The sequence below is a fragment of the Temnothorax curvispinosus genome, unplaced genomic scaffold (assembly GCF_003070985.1).
Source record: "Temnothorax curvispinosus isolate PA1 unplaced genomic scaffold, ASM307098v1 QBEX01010941.1, whole genome shotgun sequence".
Classification (NCBI taxonomy): domain Eukaryota; kingdom Metazoa; phylum Arthropoda; class Insecta; order Hymenoptera; family Formicidae; genus Temnothorax; species Temnothorax curvispinosus.
In genome coordinates this window covers 430601-453277 of record NW_020220721.1, presented here as the reverse complement: position 1 = coordinate 453277, position 22677 = coordinate 430601, and the positions used below count along the sequence as shown (strand labels likewise).

The 22677-nt window shown below is 43.4% G+C and overlaps 1 protein-coding gene across 2 annotated transcripts in view; it reads right to left on the bottom strand.

Annotated features, from left to right (window-relative positions):
- The window catches only part of LOC112460963 (steroid receptor seven-up, isoforms B/C), a 116125-nt gene that overhangs the window by 75171 nt on the left and 18277 nt on the right, over window positions 1–22677 (bottom strand). The window contains exon 2 of one of the 2 annotated variants that reach the window (XM_025025935.1): window positions 17241–17399. In XM_025025935.1, coding sequence (XP_024881703.1) covers window positions 17241–17399 — 159 coding nt within the window. The remainder of the gene's footprint in view (window positions 1–17240; window positions 17400–22677) is intronic. The other variant, XM_025025936.1, reaches the window with a different exon arrangement.

Below are 22677 nucleotides of genomic sequence, written 5' to 3'. Positions count from 1 at the left end.
AACTAATCTGTAAATTTAAAACTCATAAACTTTGTTATCTTTATAACCCATGATCCTCTTAAGATTTTGTAATTTACGACGGATATTCAAGACCGTTCAACTGATGGCTTTACATCTAATCAGTAAATTATGGAAAACTTCCGTAAGTATCTAGTTGATATCAAGACATATTATGAACGTCATTTTACACGAGATAAATACGTAGAAGCTTTCATGACGAAATTCATGACTATCTTAACGATAGCATTTAAAGAATTCTACTTACGCAAAGTGCCATTTCTCACGTTACTTGTTTCTCAATTTACATGATTTCATATGATCGATCGCCCGCAATCGCTCACGATTATTGAGATGTTTCCACGATGTGGCTTCGAGAACTCGCGGCGTAATCCCGATCCTAATCAGGCGCGCCGTTCCCCACTTTCGCGCGCGGACGATAAGTTCGTTAGCTCGAACTTCTGGGCGGCGAACACAGTCGAGTTTACGACAGGACGCCCCGGGCGATCCTTCGTCCTGTTAAGAGAACTCCACCTCCTTCCACTTCATCTTCCTCGCGCGAGCATTACGTCACGCGCGACCGTATTTATAAACGCGCGTCGTCACGTGCCCGAGCTAATTTCCTATACTCCGTCGAAGAAATCCGCTTCGTCGAGTTTTTCCTCGCCTTCGGAGATAAAGCGACGCGGAATCGCGGCATCGGACTTGTGCTCAAGTTGTATTTAGCCCAATTGGAAAATTCCCATAAAGATACCATCGTGTTTGGCCCACTTTCATAAGCATATACTCGCTAATCATAGATGCTTATCAACGTTTAAATTAATGGTCTCTATAATCATCCTGGAGGATATATCGCAATTATCGATTACAGTATTGAGAAAAAATTTCACGGTCAAAGTCTGATATATTATCAGCGAACATGGATATACAATAATATCTTACAGGAACGATTAAGCTGTGTTTCAAAACGTTTCCGTCTCTAAACTCCATTATCTAATTGGAGATAGTCATTCATTAATTTATATGTGACTTGACATATACAAAGGCACACGAAAAATAAGAAAACGTTTAAAGCGAAAAAATAATCTAAAGTTAGAAACAAAGGTAAAAATAACATATTGAACGATACTCTTCAAATCTGCAGCAATAGAAATGCACGCATAAAACTGCCAGACCACCGGTCGTCCGGCTCGAGTTCATTGATTTGTATCTTATAAAAATATATGCTGTATCATTCCATAATGTTATTTCACACCGTTCGCCGTATCAGCGACAAGCGGTATCAAGGATAATCTTTCTCGCGCGCGTTCCATTTCGCGGGTAGGAGGAGACGGGATTCTACGGGACGATCCTCCTCCTAGAACTCGCCTCGAATCCAGCCGGGACTTTTGCAGCGGCTTTCGAGAGAGTTAATCGCGCCGCGATTAACGGTCGTGATTGCGACTTGCTCGGCCGAACCGCGATGGGCCCGGGGATCCGAGGAGTGGATATTCGATCGTTTACGGGCCTTCGGCATGCTGTTTTCCTCCACGGCTCTGCGCGCGGGATGCGCGCAGATCCGAGATACGCTCGCTAAGTCCCTTCGTTGGAAGAAAAAAAAAGGGGAAGGAAAGAAATGACCTCGACGTCCCTCGATGCGGATTTTACCTTAAAACGCCCGCGAATGTGCGCGATCGGTTATCGTGGTAATTGTAAAATGATCGACTCTACGTCGTCCTAAAGCTCTCGTTTTCCGTTGTGTGATCCTCCGTGATTTCAACGTCGATACAATGCGCGGCTTGAAGTAATAAGCGCTATTTCGAAGTCATTTATAGCCCCACTCAATTTATAGCTTCTTCAGAGATACAGCGATGTATGTGTTTGTTCATTATATTTAAAGAAAAAAATCTAATTTTCTCTATAATTCTAATAAATAAATAGAAATATCTTCCTTTGTTTGTTTATATTAGCAACTTTAGGAAACTCGACTAATTATAAGTTTTCTCCTATGAGGGAACAAATAATTTTCACGGTTTATTATTCTTCCGTTTCCAAGTACGTCATATTAAAGCGTGAATATATTTTCGACGCGGTAAGAAAACGCGTTACATCAAGTACCATTGAAAAACGACTTGTGCCGAGAGAGTAAAAGTCATTCGCGACTCTCGTCGCGAGCGCGTTGTTTTGTAACTCGTTTAGCTGATAGAGGCGGGAAAGACCAGAACTCGCTTGCCCCGCGCTTTCTCGAGCGCGAAGAGAGCAGAGCGTGCGCTCTTCGGTGGTGCTCCGTCGCGCACGGCCGAGCGCTCACAATTTGCGGAGACATTTAAAAGTCTGTCCTACCGCTTCGGAAAAGTATCTCGTTAGAGAAACGCGAGCGAGTGTTTTTCGCGGGCGGAGCGACGTGGCGTTTGAGGAGGTCGGACCAGTGGTCTCGACGAGGTGAGACCGCGAGAAGAGAGAGAGAAACGAAGAACGAGAGAAAGAAAGAAAGAGAGAGAGAGAGAGAAGGTAAGAGACTGGCGGAAAGGGAGAAAGAACAGGCCGAATACACCTGCGGATCGAGACGGCCGACCGGCCGGGAGAGAGAACCAGTCGACGCGGAATAACTGGTATTAATACGTCACGTAATTACCGTGCGAGGGGATATATACCTGTGTGTATACCTGGCGTTGCCCCTGCCCGGCGCGGGGCGGCTTCGAGAGCGGGCTAGGGCTGGCGAGAGAGACTCGCTATAACCACGCGCGCGAATACGCTCTTGCGCGCAACAGTTCACGCACGCACGCACGCACGCGCACTCACGCACGCATGCACTCACGCATGCATGGCATGCACGCACGCACGCGGGAGAGCTCGCTTTTAGACTCGCGGAAGATGCCCCGGGTAAGGAGTATGCACATCGTGCGAGAGGCAGTTTTCAGGCGAGAGCGGAGGTCGCTCCGGGCCATGCTTCTGTTCCGAGCCATTATGATAATTTCGCCGGAAAGAAGGTTACCGACTTCGGCCGTCGGCGACCGCTCTTCGCCGTTACCGCCGGGCCTCACGGCCGTTCTGTTCCGTGTGGCACGGGAGAACAGATAGCGTCCGAACGTAAGCGCGCGAACCGGACGAACGGCGGCAGCTCGCCATTACGGCCCGCTAATTCGACGCTGCCCTATCCCGCGGTTCCGACCACAGAAAATTCGCTTGCTTGCCTGCTTGCTTACTTGCCCGACGATTCAAGCGTGTGTAGTAATAGGGACACTTTGTGGCAAACTCCGTCGTTACTGATGAGTTTCCTCGAGGGGGACATTGAAATTGAGGAAACTCGGTGAAGAACATGAGAATAACCACTTCTTCCTATTAGTTTATCATATTGGTCCTCTCGGAGTGTTATTAAAAAGTACTTTCTTTCCTCTCGTTAGACTAATTTTAATACTTTACTGTAATTTATGTAATCAAATCATAAAATGATTCTGACTCGAGCTTGCTCTCAAAATAGTTCATGCAAATATTGCAATTCTTAAAAAGTTTTCCTATTTCGAGCGAATCCGTCTCATCTTCTGGGCCGCAATAGTTTACCAGACAAGCTGCCAAGAGTGCGGAATTTACTGCTTTGACGGTGAAATTTATTATTGATCGAACTTAACGACGAGAGCGTGCTATCGCGCGTGCAATCGGCGGACTGCCTGAGCGATCCTCGAAGTGAGGCTGACGCGTATGAAATTTATTACGCTACATTTATCGCAATCAAGAGCGCGCATCATATACTGCGCTCTCGAACTCTCCTACGTTCTCCAAGCGCGCTCTTTACCGTTTGACGTCGTCGGTGTCTCGCGTTGCGCGTCCCGACGTTCACCGATCGGACCATCGTCGCCGCGAGATCGAGATCGCATCTTCGGAAGAAGACTCTTCCACCACGCGAGGCGACTTGTCGCGTCGTTATGAGGTGTGTATACGGCCGACGGGGACGAAGGACGAAGCGGAGGACGAAGACCGAGAGACGACCGAAGAGGAGCGGAAAGAAGACCTCGTGAGAGAGAAGAGGAGGACGGGCGAGGAGACGCGCGCCTCTCGGCAGGGCGGGAAGGGAAGGGAAGGGAAGAGACGGAGATTGAGAAAGGGAGAGGTCGGTGGAGGTTACAAGGTTACACGCGTCCAGAACAGGGCCCCGCGAGCGCGAGCGCGAGCAAGCGAACGAGCGAGTGCGCGCGCGGTGAGGCCCGCCTAAAGGTTCCCACGGTGCCTGCTCGCGGCGAGGCCCCGGCGAGGCTCTCTCGCATGCTACTCCACGCTATGCTCTTACGCTATATGAGCAACATTAAGGTTGAGGAAGGTATGGAGAAACGAGCGACCCGGGCGAACTCGGCGAGGAACGGACGGAGAGAGGCGGCGAGAGCGAGAAAGCGAGAAAGAGAGGAAAAGGCGAGTGGTCGGAAGGAGGTGGAGCGCACCGCGATGAGAGAGGGAGAGAAAGAGAGAAAGAGAGAGAGAAGAACGGGAGGAGAGGAGGCGAAGGTGGGACCACGCAACAATCATGTATACGCGGCGCGTTATTAATATCTGCTTTCGTTCACCTCCGCCCGCCGCGGTGATTCGTAAGCGCGGGTCTCCGCGAAACGAACTCGGCTCGCTTATACGAGCGGACTGGTTCTACGAGCGGGCAACTCTTACGCGCGCAAGTCGTAATCGCGCGAGAGAGCGAACGACTAGATCTTTATGGATTTAGCATAGCCCCGCCGTGAATAATGCGCCGGCCGTGCGTGAATTACGCGCCGAACGTTGGACTGCGCGGCGATTCCGCTCGGAGAGACGATCTCCTCGTTTGATCATAAATCCGTTCAACGGCGAATTCGCTGAAAATAAATCCGATCGACGCCTCGACGGCAAATTCTGCCTGTAACAAGTTTATTTGACAGCAGATTTTGCTTCACAATCTTGCACGATGGATCTTCAATTGGGATTCGATTCAAAACGTTTACCTATTGTATCAATATTGACATATCTATGTTTTGTTCAAAGACGAGAATAAATTTTGTTTGAGGTTAAATTCATCTAATAACGACAATCTCGATGAGAAAGTAGTAGATTTCAATGTCAATCAACAAGGTTTTCCTTTTTCGGCGATACTTTCGTGCTTTTCACCTGAAACGAATCTACCTGAAACGAATCTATCACGATCCAAATTAAAGATCCACCAGCAAAGGTATATCTTTTCCCTATCTCGCGATCAAGACGGAGCTCACTGGCGCGAAACGAATAGGCTTAAACGTATAGCTGCTTAACCAGACAGATGCTTAACGGCGCTGCTGTCCGCTTGCTTTCCACCGATCCGCCGCGGTCGCGATACGCACATGCACTTCGCGCACCGTCGGAGATTATAGCCCACTGCTCGTCAGGCGTTAATATCGAATACCGCGTATATACGCGAGTTCTCTAACCCACCGTTTATTGTTGAAGCTGAATCACCGCGGAAACGGCGAATAACGCGAGCCCGCGCATACGTGGGAGAGTCACCGGAATCTCTTCTCCACGACGACGCCCTTCCAGCCTTCCGGCCCCGCGCGGTTCAGAGAACGGTCATTCTTTTGACCCACTGGTCTGTCAGAGTCCTCACTCGTTCCCCCTCTTACCCCTCTATATTCGTCACGGCGAAACCGGAACGAGCATTTTCCGTACGTGATTCACCTGTTCGAATTCTCCGATGAATTCTTCCAAACGCCTCTCTCACGTCGTACGCGATCCTAAAAATTGACGGCATCCTTACCGGGAGCCGGGTCGTCGACCGGCTTTCCCACGCCGTTTACGTCGATGATGCTCGATGACGGCTCGCGGAGACTCCGCACGCGCACACGAACGGGCAGACCGTTTGTCTGCGCGCCTCGCGAGAACTGCTATCATGTGTTTCGTGCGCCCACATGCTCCTACTACATCATAGATTTTTCTACCTCGTCCATAATCTTCGAGTTCTACAAGTGATCGGAATGTGATTTAGTACCGTGGTGGCGTTTTACACCGTGAAATAAGTATCGTTGAATTGGATTCTTTATGGGAACCTTATTATCGCGCTATCAGTTCGAACGGTGCAATTAAATAAAGGTAATGCACAGTGAAAGCACGTTTTCCCGGTGATATCGGAATTATTAAAGAACTTAAGTATCTGCGAGTCTGAAATTTATGTCCCTGTCGATACCGGATATATATTTGTCGGGTTTCGTCGAGTTAGCTGGCGCGTATCGAATCGCCTCGTGAATGCGTAATCAACTTACTGCACTCGACTCGACGTCGGTGATAAATAGCGATTTAATGAAAGAGCCGAAGGTGTGCGCGGAGGAAAATAACGCAATCTCACGGCGTCGAGAATCCAAATGCGGGCTCGTGGATTTTGCGTGGAATTCGCGAGCGACGGGACAGCCACGGCGCGGTGTACGGCTAAAACGGCTCTACGTGCTCTAACCGCGGTATCTCTCCGTATTATTGGCACGTATTCCGAGGGAACGGCGTAATTGCCGCGTCGCGCGAACGGAGAAAGGGGGCGAGGGTCCGCGGGAGAGAAAGATCCTCGTCGATGCAAATAGCGGCAAGCCGCGCAAGTTGCGGCAGTGGCGCGGAATTCACCTGTCTCGCGTCGCGAACCAGCTCTCGCGTGGCAAACGTGACAAACGTGGGCAGACACGTATCCGGTCCCCTCTTGAGAGGCCGGTATAATTTCGACGAGTTCAGTCCGATGGCTCAGCGCGCCAACGATGTGTTTAACGTACATTTCTCGAGAGCTTGAGAATTAATCAAAAAATTTAACCTAGAGTCACAATCTGGCCTTCAAATTAATCCGCATTAAAATTTTCGTGCTGCATATATCTACATGTATACGCGTATATACCAGTAAGGTGCATTAATTCGATGGGTCATGGTAGTCTGACTTATTGGCCGCAAGGTCTTCAATAATCAACGTACACGGTTATGTATTCAGCGAAATATTAAAATGTATAACGAGGAAAAATAAGAAATAACTAGTTCGCTGTTTTTATTTTATCTTGCATTTTTTTACGCCGATAAGTCAGGCTACTATGATCCAGCGAATTAATGCACCTTACTGATACGTTATTCGTTATTATACGGAAAAATTTTAGGAATAAAAACTCTACTATCGTAAATGAGCACGGAAATGGTTTTTGCGCACGTTAAGCATCGAAAACTGAATTCATCCCAGTTCGCAGGAAGAAAACGCAGATGATTATAAACTTTGCGAAGAGGACGAATAGCTAACCGCTTTCTACAATTTTTTTATATAATTAATTTCACATTTATTTTCACGTAATTTATCGTTTCTACAGCTCAAAGGAAAAAATCTTCTTGCCTATCCACCAGCTTCTAGCAGGGAAAAAAACTTAAGTGTAAATAGAGATGTAAATTTACAGAAATTGACGCATTGCGTGGCATTTGTAGGTGCATGTTGAGGGAAATTTTAATCGAGCATAGCGATAAATGACCTCGACGTAATTATCTCCGAAGCGAACAATATATCCAGACACGCGATTAATTATTCCCGTAACGCTAAGAGGCATTTTCTACAATTTTACGTATCTATACCTCGCTTTCAAGTGCGAATTACGGCCGATGTCGGCATTTTATAAATGCGCTTCGTGACGAAGTTACAACGTTTTCAAGCAAAGGCGCCTGATGTTTCTGCCGATCGTAATTAATCACCTCCTTCTCTCATTAAATTGTAAGAGAATGTATTCACCGTATCCGAGATCAACTGATGAAACGCGGAGATATCTCTTCCGTCTCGAAAGCACGATGACTCGACCGCCGTCAAATATGCATGTACATCCGTCGTGTAAATCGGCTGTAGGATGAGCCGTCGATGTTAAGTAGGCATAGACAGAAGTCAGGAAAAAGCGAATAATGGTGTAGGTGTATATATGTATATATGTTTGCGCGAGAGAGCGCGTATCGGCGCTGCGCATAAAGCCGGCCAACATAGCAAGCCTTTTGCAGCCTGAACTTTCACATTCTGATTGGAACAGCGAGCGAGCTGCCTGCTCGAGAGTCCCTGAGGTCACCGTTCGAATTGACCAGCTGCCGTTCCGAGTCAAGAGTCATTTGTTTCCAACTATATTGATCTAATTTCAGGTCTTATAAAAACCCGCAATTAAATATTGAATTAATGTTAATCGTGTTCTTTTACAGGAAAAGAAGAGTTCCGTATTGTATAATATGAGCGTGTAGATGACAAAGCAATGAAATACGCATATAAATAGGAATAAATTAGTTATATACGAATTTCGTATATCGTTGAATTATATAGTTTTCTAATCTATGCGTGATATTGTTTGCTAATTTATATTAAATCATATTTCTCTTAGTTATTCTTAAATCCATGTTATATTATACGAGACCGTAGATGAAGCTCGTTTACGTTAAATCGAAGGTTTTTTTTTTGATGCGGAGACCTTATCGGTAATAAAAGTTTTTTTCAATTCTAATATTTTTGTTTCTTCATAGCTCGATGTTGCCGATGACAATGCGGATCGCGCACACGTGCGAAACTCAATGTCGAATTTCCGAGGATGCGCCTCGTCGAATATTCAATGGCGATCATTCAGCGCGAGCGTGAATCCGAAGGGGGGAAAAAGTAGACGTGTTGACGATCGAGTGGAAAAGCCGCGGCGAGCGCGGATTGGCTGAGGATGAACAAAAGGCGCAAGATTACGCGCACAAGGTGGACCTTGCACCGCTGAATATGCATATCGGACTCGACCGCCGATCGTAATCCCCCACAGACGGTGTCAGGCTCTCTTGACCCGACAGTTTTGTCATGGTAATGCGACTACTTTGTATTTTAATGCTCGGAAAGAGATTATACGGGTAAATATGGGGAAGCGTGGTCGCCTCGTACCGCCGCGCCGGCCATCGTGTCAGGATGTGCGATCGATGAAGAATTTTCGGAGTAGGCTAGTAGTGGGTATGTTAAAATAGCGCGCTAACGATCTTATTGCTCTCTAGATAAATGATTCATTTCTAAATTTTCCCTTGGTAAATATAACGGTAAATTTAAACGGGAAGTTCCTCACTATATATAGTAAACTGCCCGCGTACTGTAATTCAACCTAACTATAGCCTAGTTTAATTATATAGCTTAGTTATGTGCCATTGTAGTGAACTTTGCGAATTTTTTTTTTCAAAATGATAAAATTACTCACGTACAAACAACAAAAACGTCGACAGATACAAAAATGCCGTAATAAGGAGCTTTCAAAATGCACTTCTCTCTTTCATTCCAGAACGTTGGCGTTAAGAGCCGACGAATAAGACATGCATGCGCTGTCATGTTACTCTCGGAGAAGAGAAAAAAAGGAGGAGTAGATCGCGCATGACGACCTAGAAAATAGCGGCGGTCAAGTGGAGCAGAGCGATGATAAGACCGTACGCGCGCTGCTATTAATCGTAATTAGCGTTGGAATCTCGTCAAAGTCGTCTATATTTCCACGCAGCCTTTCCGCGGCCGCCGAGGATACGTGACCGATCGATTCACTGCTATTCGCGCACAAGCTGATGCAAGGATCCACCTCGTATCGCGTATCGACAGTTTATCTCGTTGTAACGGTATTTGGAACGTTGACTCGCCTCTCTTGGATTTTTGTACACGATGCTCCGTATTCATTACTGTCTCGTGAATAACGTGGAATTATTTGTCCATGAATAGCGGTGCGACAACGAATTTTTGATTATAATTTGCATAAGAATCTTTAGATATTATAATTTATGAACGTAAATATTATACATTAACATACTGTAAATTCGAATAAAACTTACTTTAGTCAAATGTACGACGAAAACTTTGCTTCTATATTTTAAATAAATATTCGCTCTTTTTATTGCAGAAAAAATTTTCTCGAATGGTAAATACAGCCAGAGAACGTAGTACGACAAACATAGCAGTACCTTTTGTTTAAATATCAATATTTTTTAAAGTAAAATCTTTTTTCACAGTATGTGTACCTTTAAACTGACAATAAAAATTTTTGATTAAGACAATAATTTTTGTGTAAAGAATTTCAAAGGATACCCTATGTTTTTAGTATTGCTTCCTCTTAAAAGCCGTTCGCCATTTAGATTAACTATAATTTCATATTAAGGTTGAATCAACGAGCATTCTGTAAATCTAGCGGTTAGTTCCCCGCGGGTCTACGAAATAATGAACTCTATCCGCGAAGATAGGCTGATTTTCTCTCATCAATTACTTCCTCCTGCGGCTCATCGGAACGGCGTGCGCGTATTCTTATCCCCCGTTGCGGATAAGAGCAACGAGCGGAGAGGTGTCCGGGGCCGAGGAGAGGAGACCAAGAACCGAGAGAGTCTGGCTGCCGGCCGGATTACTAATCATTTCCCGGGTCCGAGAAACCCCGCTAATTGATTAAAGTCACGATCCTGACCCTGCTGTAATATCGGCAATCTCTCGCCGGCGCACGTTGGCGAAGACAGAGCGAGGGAGAACGGAGATAAAAAGAGACGAAGGGGAAGAAAGAAAGAGAGAGAGAGGGAGAGAAAGAGGAGGATATTCTTCGGAGTGGCCACCTCGCGCGCATTTTTCCCCCTTTTATTTTTCTCTCTCGTTACTCTGCCCCCCGCTATTTTGGTTCACCCCGTGGCCGTGCGGCTATAGCCTGGCCCTGCCCGTGCTCGTCGTCATCGTCGTCGCCCGCGTCGTCTCCCCATTGTTGCGCGCCGTGTTTCACCCCGGCAAGGGAAACAATGTCTAATTTCAGTTAATGCGGCCATAATGGTCGTCGTTGCATCGGGCCGCGCGCGCGGAACTTCGACGCCGGGAAAGAGAGATAAGTGAAATCCGCGCCGACACGGCATGGCGCACCGCGAACGCCCGTGCATTCGTCCGCACGTGTACACGGACGTGCACGTGCACGTGCACGCGCTCACACACGGCCACGGATGCGCACAGCCGTGACCGGCGCGCTGGATTATCGGTTGCTCTCTACGGAAGATTTCATAACCGGCGGAGATCCGGGCGCGCAGTTGCGAATATATACGATTACCTGCGACCGAAGGATAGGGGGAAGGACAATCTATCGGCGCTGATCGAGTGATCGGCCGGCCGATCGATCGGCCGATCTTACGGTCGATCGGCCGATCGCGCGCCGCAGATAGATTGATAAGACTCTCGGAGTCTCGGACTCTCTGGCACTCCGTGCGCGGATACTGTCGAGCGGAATTCTGGGGAATGTTGAGCTTCCACCGTGAGGGTTTTCGCTCGAAAGCTTCCTGGGAAAGTTCAATGTAAATATCAACATGTTAATCAATGTTAATTAATAATAATAGTCAATTTCGTTCTGCATGTGATTTGATACTGACGAAATAATAATGATATAATTATACTGCTAATATTAATATGTCATATTGTTATATTTTATGACCGGAAATAATTTATTTTAAAATTCTTCATTGAAACATGTAATTACATGTAATGAAACATGATAATTACATGTAATGAGATGAATTTGTAAATAAAGTAAATATGAGACTCTAAATTCTAGATGGTCAAGGATGCAATTAGAAGTCAGTAACATTTTTCGGGCTGAATATTCGTCACTTGGCAAATTACAACATTGCTGTAAGCAATTTAATACTTCCAGGGACTCGTAGTTAGTAGGATAACTACTGTAAACTTATAGAACGTGATCTTCATTAAGAGCGATAAACCGGTTAATCGAAGAAAAACGCAATAAGCAACACGCATGAGTTTGTGTAATTATTAGAAAATCACGTAATCAGCAGACGTTCGGGAAGAAAGCGAAATGGGCGGACGGACAAGAGTGCGTACACAGTTGGAGCAAGTGATTGGTGCGAAACGCGTGCAAATAAAGAACGTGAGAACGGGGAAAGAGAAGAGAGAGAAAGAGAGAGAAGACCGGCGGGAAGAGAAGAAGCATGAAAGCAGAACGAGAGAGAAGTAAGAGAGAGAGAAAGCGAGGCAGTGTGTGTTCGATACATTTCTGTTGTGCAACGCCCGCGTAATTATAACGGGCGCGCGGGACGCTCGTTTGATAATGACTTTCTGAATGCAGGTCTCCGACGATGAAATTAGGGTTATTTGCCTCTCGAGTTCTCTCCACGTCTCCTCTCTCGGCTCCCACCGCGTCCCTCCCCCTCGTCGTCGTGCGTCCTGTCTCCTTTTGTTATGGCGTTAACGAACATATACGACGATATGTATCTACGTGCGCATCGTCCACGTAAGAGTTTACGAAATTTGCGATAGACTCATTGCTCATTGTGGGAAAAATGTCGTAATACTATGGCAAATGGATTCGTTTATGAAAGAGAAAAAGAGAAGAAACCGTTAAAATAATTTCTGAAATCGATGGAATTAATAATGTTAAGTAATCGTTTGCTTGTACAATTTCACCATATTTTTCAAGTTGCGTCGTTGATCCATATAATAAATAAATAAACTATCGTAAATTTTCTCAAAATAGAAAAATACCAATTAGTAGAAGCATGCCAATTAGTTTCTTAATATTTTTTAGAAAAGTGATTTATGTTCCTCGTGTTAACTTTTCCGTTAACATATGTATTAATATATTCATAAACAACGCAATGTATTAAATAATAATCATGGTACATAGAGACCTCCAAAAATAATCAAACAGATATATAAAACTGCCTTTGAAAGTTTCGAAATAATATTGCGAAGAAAAAAAGTGGTAAAATATTAAAACTAAACACTAAATAATAAATCTTTTCACTTTTATAGCACTTATTTCGCTATTTTATTTCGGTTATTATAAAATTGAATCTATCCATTAAATATTTATAGTCAGAGAAGAAGGAACATAGAAAATTTAACTTCTCACACATTTAGCGCCACGATTTTTTCAATATTATCGGCACGAAATGGAAGTACATCCGTGTCCCTAAATGGGTTAATTACCTTAGCACGCGCATAAATTAAAGAGACGGAGCCATTTTGGCGCACAGGATGTTGAGCGCTGTTTTTATTCTTCTTTTTCTTTAGGCAAAGATATCAAAGCAGGCGCGAACTAACGGCTGCGGGTTGTAAAATAAACAGTGCAGATTTATTGTGAAGGTATGGAAGAAACGTGCGCGTCCGCGAGCGAATGCGTTTCCAAGTTCCTCGTTTTAACGAGCGTATTAAGTACGTAACGGGGCCTTCTAGTCGCGAATCGCTATCGGGGTATCGCGATGGGTACACTCGATAGTTACGCGACCAACTGAAGAGCGCTCGGCGATAAAGCTGATCTTCAATTCTGTGATTCACGAAGCGAACAAAAATTGACTAATAAGACGTTTTTTTTCATTGTAATAAAAACTTATTTATAGTAATAAAAAACTCTGGCCGTCATCACAATGAACTATATATGTCATGAGATAGATAAAATACGTAGGGTAATTCAAATGCATAAAGAACCATTGATTAACTTTTTGGAAAAAATGTGGAAAAAAACCTGTACCCAATAAAGAGATTGATATAAGCCAACTGTATGTGATGATGCGATAAGAAATCCATAAAAATATATAAAAGAACTTGTATTTCCAGAATTTTTATGATTTCCTTATTGCGCTATCTGCGGTTGCCCATATTAGTTCTTTTTTATTTTAATTGCTTTACTTCTTTTAAATTCACTAAACTTCTCTGTTATATAAATACTTTGAAAATATAGATATGTTTCATATTACAAATACCGATAAATAACAATGTGAGATATTAACTTTGAAGTATCGTGCGTGTCTTTCCTAAGGCCTTATGAAGATTACATCATTTTTACGTTTTTCGCTGCCTTAATCATTATTTATCAATAAATAGATATATAAATCTATGTTTTATATGCAAGTAAACGCTTTTCATAAACTATCGGATTTCAAGTTGTGTAGTAAGTGTTTAATAACGTTTAGAAAATGCCAATGTCTAACAAACTCCAGGATCTGCAACGTAACTGTACCTATACTGCACACTGTGCCAACAGTTGGTCTACATCCCTTCCGACCAACGTTCGTCTTTGAAAGAAAGTGCACTTCGTTTCGCGGAACGATAACTCACGCATCGTCGCGCGCTCATACACATGGGGAACAACCGCCGCGCCGCCACCACCATCATCATCATCATCATCGTCCTCGAATAGACAAGGGGGACGGGGGAAAAGCGCCAGGATACCGGAGTAAACGCACCATCCCGTCCCGAGCGCTCGCAATTAAGGGTTAATTAAATTGAGCGGCTTCCTAGATTTCTGTAATCATCGCGGACAGTATCTACGGGGTAATCTTCAGCGCATCCTGTCTGCCTCGAGGGCCCCACGGAAGGAAGGGGCCCCGAGGTAAGGTCATGCACCCCGCTGACCTCGGACCATCGTCTCTCCCTCTCTGTCTCTCTCTCTCTCTTGCTCTCTCTAGTCCTCTTCCCTCCTTCCCGCTCCTCTTCTCGTTGCTCCACCACCTTCACTCCACCTTGTTTCTTCTCTCCTCTCGCGCCTTCAACCCTTCCCCCTCCATCATCCACGACCTCTCGCCTCTTCTGCCTCCTCCCGTTGCTGCTGTTGCCGTTGCTGCTGCTGCTGCTGCTGCTGCTCCTGCCGGCGGTGCCGGCAACCCCCCTTGCTCTCGTCATCCTCTTTCTCCGCGGCCCTCCGCCCTTCATGCACTTTTCTTTTCTTCGGCCTCTTCTACTTCTTCTTCTTCTTCTTCTTCTTCTGCTTCTTCTTCTTCTGCTTCTTTCGTTCTCTTCCACTGTTCTTTTTCTTTCCCTCTTTCCTTCCCGTGAATCTTTCGTGCGAACGTATATGGCAGAGACCAGGTGAGTGTATACAGAGTTACGTGCCCCGCGCTCGCGAGCAACTCGAATTATTATCAAAGACCGGGGCATCATCGCGGATAATAGGCGGATGTCGCTGTGACAGGGCAGAAAACGCGACGTCTTCTCGCGTCTACGTTCCTGTGGGAAAAACTGCGCCGCGGGCAGGAGAGCCGGCGGCTCTCGTGCGAATAATCGTGCGCGAGCTTCTCTTTCATGAAGTACAATGTGGCTCACGATATTCGAGAATGTGCCTTTGGGAAGTTCGTGCGCTTTCTGCGATTCACATACGAAAGAGGCCAGATCAAAACGAAGGACAGCCGTTCCGGTCTCAAGGTTTCGATAATTTGTAATAAAAGATACCAGCGAGAAAATATTTAAGAATCTTAATAAATTACGTTTTAAGAATAAAGCACGCCTACGTACTTCCATTTCATGTATAGAGATTACATTATTAAGATTGTAATTCAAAAGATATTTCAAGATTATCATTAAATTGTTAAATATATATATGCCTGTAATTCAAAGTAATTTCGAAACATGATGCGAGATCTTCAAGAAAGCGATCAGCAAAAGCCTATCTTGAGAGCATAATACATAATGTGAAACAAGATTACTTTTAAAACGATAGCAGTAATCAAAATAATGTCTCTTGCACCTTCTAAACGATCTTTCATTTTTTTTCGTTATTGATAATCTGATGTGTTACGTGCTGCTGTACTCTAAAAGAGTTCAGAATGATAGTTTCAACTAATATATTTGGAAAAATAACAAATTAATCTAACTCGTTACATTTTCTTCTCAGCACGACAGAATCGCCGATCTCCGTTCGCGTCTCTCGTCGATAACCGCATGCGAGTCGACGCGTGCGGCTGATACGCGTAAAAACGCGTGATTTACCGGGTTTACGATCGCGGCGCGAGCACGCTTCGGGGCAGACAGACGGCCGCGCCGGCCACGATGGACGGCCACGTCTCGGACGGAAGTGGTTGTACACCTGGGCAGGCCGAGAGAGCCGATGACCAGCGAGAGAGCGAGCGCGCTCCTCTCCTCCTCGTGCGCGCGGCGGAACAAGGTCAGATGTTATCGCGCGCGGTGCGAGTAGCCAAGTTCAAGAGCGGAGGAACGTGGAATCGCGGGCGGGGATAAGGCGTGGGAACCTTTCCGGCCTTTCCACGGCCTGCAATTAAAAGTTCCTGCCGCGGCGAAGCGCGCCGAAAGCCAGTTTCGAAATGTGACGTCTTCAGATGCAAACATTGCCGAAATAAAATAGTATAACGCGATTGTATTCAGGCCCCCCCCCCCTAAGTTAATTTGGAGACTTAGTCGTGGAGAGATCAGATAATCGCACACATGATTAGCGAGTAAAAGAAATTGACCGCACAAGCTTGTAAAAATAATACTATATATATAATAAATTATAACGCGATAATATATATTTTAATTATATCGCTATTGAAAGTTTTTCCGCATCAAACTTGAAGACGTAACATCTTGTAATTATCGCATGAAAGTAAGTGATGTTATAATTCTAGATATATAAATTGTGTTGCGTATTATTACATGTAATATATATAATTTCAGAAATTCCTCAGCTCAATCGGAATACGTAATACGTAATATCAAGAATCAGAAAAGGGAGCTCGATTTGCGGACCGTGTTACGGAGAGTTTAACGGGTGATCACAGCGAGTCGCGAATGTTATCATTGGATCGATACTTTGTCAGTGATGTTTCTCCGAATACTGCAATCATAGTGCAAGTGGCTTCCTAATCGATAGTCGCAAAAGGCATCGTTCCTTGAATGAACTACAAAATAAAATAAAATTTAATATAAAAATTTTCTCTTCATTATAAATTACTTCAAATCAAATTACAAAATATACGTTTTTTTTCTGGAAAACAACATGACGAACAAGTATTGGATATTTTCGTCATCATGCACTTTAACTTTAACGCATATATATATTCATTGTGCTACTTTTAACATTTATTCCAAATTCATTCCGTATATCGGAGAAACATCATCTCACCACGACGAATTTTCGTCTTTTTATTGTAAAAAGCGCGCGACAGAAAAAATCAAGATCCCAGAAGAAAAAAATATTGCAAGCACCTAATTTTCTGTAATATTTTTATTTAATTAAATTTTATAATTATATTAATATTTATATAATGTAATCTTACAATGCCCGATCTTAATTTCGATAAAAAAAAAACTAATTTTGGTTGTATATTAAAATATAAAACAAAAATTATAATATAGAGTTATCACGTAACAGCACCTTATTAGAAATATTTTGTCAAAAGTTTTATTAATTTCTATGAAATTTCTTCAAAAACTGGCACTTGCAATGTTTTTCTCCGTGAACTTTGAACATTGCTGTCAAGACATTTCGGCGACCCCGTGTAATCACCAGTGGAGATCGATCGCTAATAAATACGTAAAAAGGGTTCAGTACAGTGCATACCTTCCCGGCGCATGCCCATCTTCATGCACTTTTTCAAGCGGCAAAACTGGCACTGATTTCTATGATGTTGATCGATCGGACAGTTTCTCTGCCCTCGACACGAGTACGTTAGGTTCCGCCTGACACTCCTCTTGAAAAAACTCTTGCATCCTGAAAAAAAGCGAAGATTATATTAGACTTAAATATATAAATTCAGTTTTGATCGTATATTTAAACAATTCTAAATCTATTTAAAAAATATTAGTATTAGTCTTTTACCGGAGGATATTTTAATATCTACAACAATTTAAATATATATGAATATTTATATCATATTCGCCATTGCGGAACGAATTGTCACTAAAATGTCCTCATTAGAAAAAATCTATTTCCTCCTGTAAGTTCTCTTTGCAGCCAATTTAAATTTCAAGACATCAATCGTACTTTCTCCATTAATGTCATATACGATTAGATGCCTCATGAGATCAATCTTCTAGCAATCTAGCATAAAAACATTAACTACTTTTCGCCGACAGCAGAAATATATATATTTTTCTATGTTCGCGTTAATTCACGCGTTACAATACACGCGTGTAATAACGAAAGACAGCACGATCAGCACGGCATTCGGTAAAGCATAAGCGATTAGCTATACCACGTGCTGAAATCAAGATCCATCCGAGAGTATGCAGACGGTTACGCAGATTCTTATTGATAGAGCGTGTATGAGCAACCATAAACGTGACGGGACTAATGCTTATGGAACGGCATGGTAAGTTTCTCTTGTTTATTGGATACATCTCGCGGCGCACGTACGTACCACGTAAAACGTGCACGTGTGGAACGACAAGATTACGTAGCGCGATGCAGAGAGAAGAACGGAGAGGGGAAACGTGCGCGGATCGGGAACGGCGGGGGGAGGCCTCGGACCGATGATACGTGATTACGCAAATTCTGTAACATGCACGTTGCAACGAGACCGATGCACCTTGAGGTCAACGTAGGGAGCGCGGATCTAAGTTACGGCGGATCCACGATCTGTGGCACAATGGCGGCCCGCGCACACACGCGCGACGCTCGATATAGGCAGATATCGCGGGCTGCCTCCCTTATGGGAATGAGGAGTCAGCCGAGTCGAAAGTGCCGACGGACTTGATCACGAAAATCCTATTAGTAGCCGTCCCGCTGAGATCGAGTACTCCACGCTCTCTCCTCTTCGCCGCGATACTCCACGGTATACAGACGATGAGTTTTCGCCGCATTACTCCGGATTCATATCCGGATATCACTCCAGAGTTGATGCGATCGATCATCTCGAGAATTTCACGAAATGCGCGGTCGTAGAAATTAGCAAAATCTTGTCGAGACTATTATCGTTAAGAAAGAATTGATTTAAAAATCTATTTCTCAAATTAAGTAGTTTAATCATGCCATTTACGTAAGTTCATAATATGCAATCGATTAGATGTCAACCAAGAATCAAGATAACTTCAATCTGCATTTGTACAGTCTATTTCTTAACAACTCTTCGTTATTAGTGTATTTTTAAAGGATAACATTTTTGGGGCAAAACTAAAACAAACTGCAAGGATTTTTTAAAAATCGATCCATTTTCATTACTTAAAGATCAAAATATTTTTTAGTGCAAGCTAAAATTTTTTATTTCATTTTTCTTGAATGTTTATTATTAATCATTTTAACTCTTCCGTCAGTATCATCTTTTTATTCGTGGAAAACTGCAAACAGCGAAGACGAACGTACCGCAATTATAATCGTAGCGAGCCGACAGGTCGGCCGTTCTTTGATTGGCGCGCGAATGGTCGTGCACGCGGCTTCCTAATGAGCGGTTAGTTAATTGCTGGTGGTAATGGAGCGGCAGGAGAGAAAGGAGTCCGATAAAGAGCCACTGCCACGGGGTGACGACGCGGTGCGACACAATTCAATTTAATAAACAGCGAGGCGAGCAATAATTCCGCGTCGTAAAAACACGTGGGACACGCACGTGAGCAAGACCAGCGCCAGTGCGCGCGCGCGCGGTACCAGGGGTTAAAAGGTGATCGGGGCCACGCGGTTGATTTTAATTAAAACAGACCCCGCCGGATAGAATGCGCGCGCGCACCTGCGTGCGAGCACCGACGGAACGAAATCGAAGGTATCTCTGCAGGAAGTGTTTATATTAGTAGATTTATCCTAATAATAAAACAAGGATGTACAAAGTGATAAAAAACGAGTTTCAAGGCTTGATAGGAATCTTGTATAGTATTTGGGGGAAAAAGAGAGTATTATGAAACGTTTTTATAGATCAGATTTCAAATGTTGATTCTTTAAGAATGAAACTGAAGGCTAAAGTAAAAGATGGAACCGCATTATTAGTATATATCACAGTCTTGTGATTATTTTTACGTGTATATTTTATTTTGTGTTAATAAAATGTGATGTTATAATTGCGGATACATTGATGCAACTTGTACATAATTTTTAAAAAATTAATATTGATTTGTTTTATAGTAGTGTTCTGTGTATAAATTTCCATTCCAATTAATGCCACTCAATTATTTACGTCAGATTCTTAAGATTCACAAGTATTATAAATAAATATTCATTTAATTCATTTAAGTCAGTTAATTATGACACTCGATAATTCTTATTATGATCGATTTAAATAATTTTCTTAAATGCTGACGAGATGCATAATTATTATATGTGATTTTTTTATCAGAAATTCGTAAAATTATTCCAACGAAAGGTGATGGAATCCACGCGGGTAGGAACTACGACGACGTAAAAGATCGCAGCGTACTTCATAAGGATTATAAGTACAACTTCGCCAGAGGAACGGGTCTAGGTGTAGCGAAGTCGACTATCACGATCGATGGCACGGCGTATATACATATAGATAAATAGTTAGCGCAGCTAAGTCGGCAATTTATATCGTAACGGAACGCCCGCTGCGCACGAACTTTCGAATCGAGATAAAGAGGTGATTTCGCTTGCCGCGGTCCGTAAGTCATTCGCGAGCTTACTAATACTCTCGTTCTCTTGCGTGAATCCGCGGAGGCATCCGTCTCGTCGTCGAGATAGAGGACGCGATATCGGTCACAAACAATAGCGTAAGTAAAGCGTGAGTCGCCGCGCCGTGATCTGGGAATAAACCATCAAATGCGTCTTTCGGAGCATAATATCGAGATGAAATGGTCACTCTTTATCAAGCTATAAATAAAAAAAATTAAAACATTTTGATGAAATATAAATATATTTAATGCAATTTTAACAATTCAAAATAAATTAAAAAAGTATCGATAAAAATTGAGATAAACATTGATGTAATTAAGATCATACTAATTAAATTTGTAAATCGTTTAATCTCTGTACTTGTACAGAGTACAAAAAATACTTTTCATCAGTTAATACACCCAAAATTACGATTGCAATGAAGATCAAAGTTATTATCGCGACTCCTAAACTAACGATTGCGACTCCGGCTTCTCCATTTTCCTCGATGCTAAATGAGAAAATAAGCTCGCTATCAAAGAGAGATCAAAGGCGATTCAGGTTCGTACTAAATCTACGAGTCCTTCTCATCTTTAAAGCTTAAGCTCCTTGGTGTTCGACGTCGTCGTGTCGTTGTCGCTGCCGTTATTCCTGTCGTTGCCGACGTCGATGTCGTCGGTACCGGCAAAAACGAAGAACGAGCGAAGGGGGGAAAAAAAAGAAGACGGAAAAAGAGCCGGGTCGCCATAACTACAAATTGCATCGTTACACGCAAATTACGCGATTATTCTGTGCGAGCCAACCACCGGCGACCACGCAGTATATGTGAGCACTGTGGTAGCGAGAGAGCAACGAGAGACGGAGACGGGAGAGGGCAAGAAACACTGAGCGAATACGACGAAGAGATGAGAGATGAAGTAAGAAAGGGAGAGAAAGAGAGAAAGCTCGCTCGCGCGCGCGCGCAGCGCACAACTACCGTTTATACTTTCAGATTGTAGCTTGCGAGCTGCTCGCCGCGAGCTCAAATTGCTCGCGTCATTGAATTTTCATTGCTCGGGCTAGTCCTTCGTGGCACGGCGCGTTCCGAGTGCCAACTCTCGGCACAGGACAAACCTTTCGCGATCGTCGATATGGAGAGAACCGGCGGATATACCTTTGCTCTCTTAATCCTTTCCGGCAGAACGATGTCGTACGGCATCGGCTCTCAACGGTGGAGCAAAAGTACTTGGGATATCAAAGGATATATGCATTGCCTTTTAAAGAGGCCCACTGTTTAAAAAGTGACTTAAAGTTTAAATTTAATGACGCTGTGTAATAAAGCAAATTGTACTATTCTACAGACACTGTGTCTACAGTATTCTGTGCTATTCTCAGTATTCTATACAAAGTGCTGTAGACAGTAAATTATGTGCGCTCATTGTTGCGGCATACATTAGGTATATGTTGTGTGATATCACTGACAATGAGTGTTATTACCGAGCATCGCAAAACAATACCATCAAAAATTTCCCGTTGCATAAGTCAAAATGACTTCCTTGCCTTCTTTCAATCCCGATTTAGCTCTAGGTATAATCAATTCTCAATAACTGCGATGTTCCCTCTCGTACGTAAGAAAATTTTTGTGCAGAAAATGATTGAAGATGAAGCCAAGATTAAGTCACTGAAATATTCGATCGATTCTCTTAATTAAGATCCTATTTGTGACGAAAGAACGAGCACGGCGCGTTTACGGTTTATTAACATTACGTAGCCCAGCGCTTCGCTATTGCTTTTCGTAGCCATCACCCCGCAAAAAAGATGCCGCCTGGAGGGTCTTCGAAGGCTAGATCGACTTATTGCCGCGCCTAATGAGAAGTTGATTTAGTTTTAATAGGTCGCGTTGCCAGTCGCCACGGTAATTACGTCGCAGAACTGACGCGATGTCATTTCTCGTTGACGCGTGAAACGTGCAGCGATTGATCGATTCGCACTTCGCCGTGACGCGCGGCATTATCCTCGATATGCGTAAAGAACGGGAAAAATTAGCGAAATTAAAGCTCAAGGAGTATTGAGTAAAGAAAATTGCATGAAACTTGAATGGAAATAAAGTTACAAATCGTTCAGTTGACAATAATGATATATCCGTCACTATTGAGCGAATAACTGTTACGTCTATATTTATTTAAAAAAAATAGCAAAATCAAAAGTCATCTTCTTTCATGTAATTATGTTTTGATTATTTCTCCTGTTATTTATCTTGTTTATTTCTTAACCTTTTTTAAAACCTATAATTGTACCTACATGCCTATATTTTTTAGTCAAAATAAATTTATGTTTAACTTTTATCTGTATAATAAGCTTGATAAGTATTACTCATGCAGGTTAATCTAGTCGAGAGACTAGAATAAGAATCCAGTAAAAAAAGGATAAAATATGCTAGACAGCTCGACATTGCGTCTCAATAAGAAGCAAGCGACTC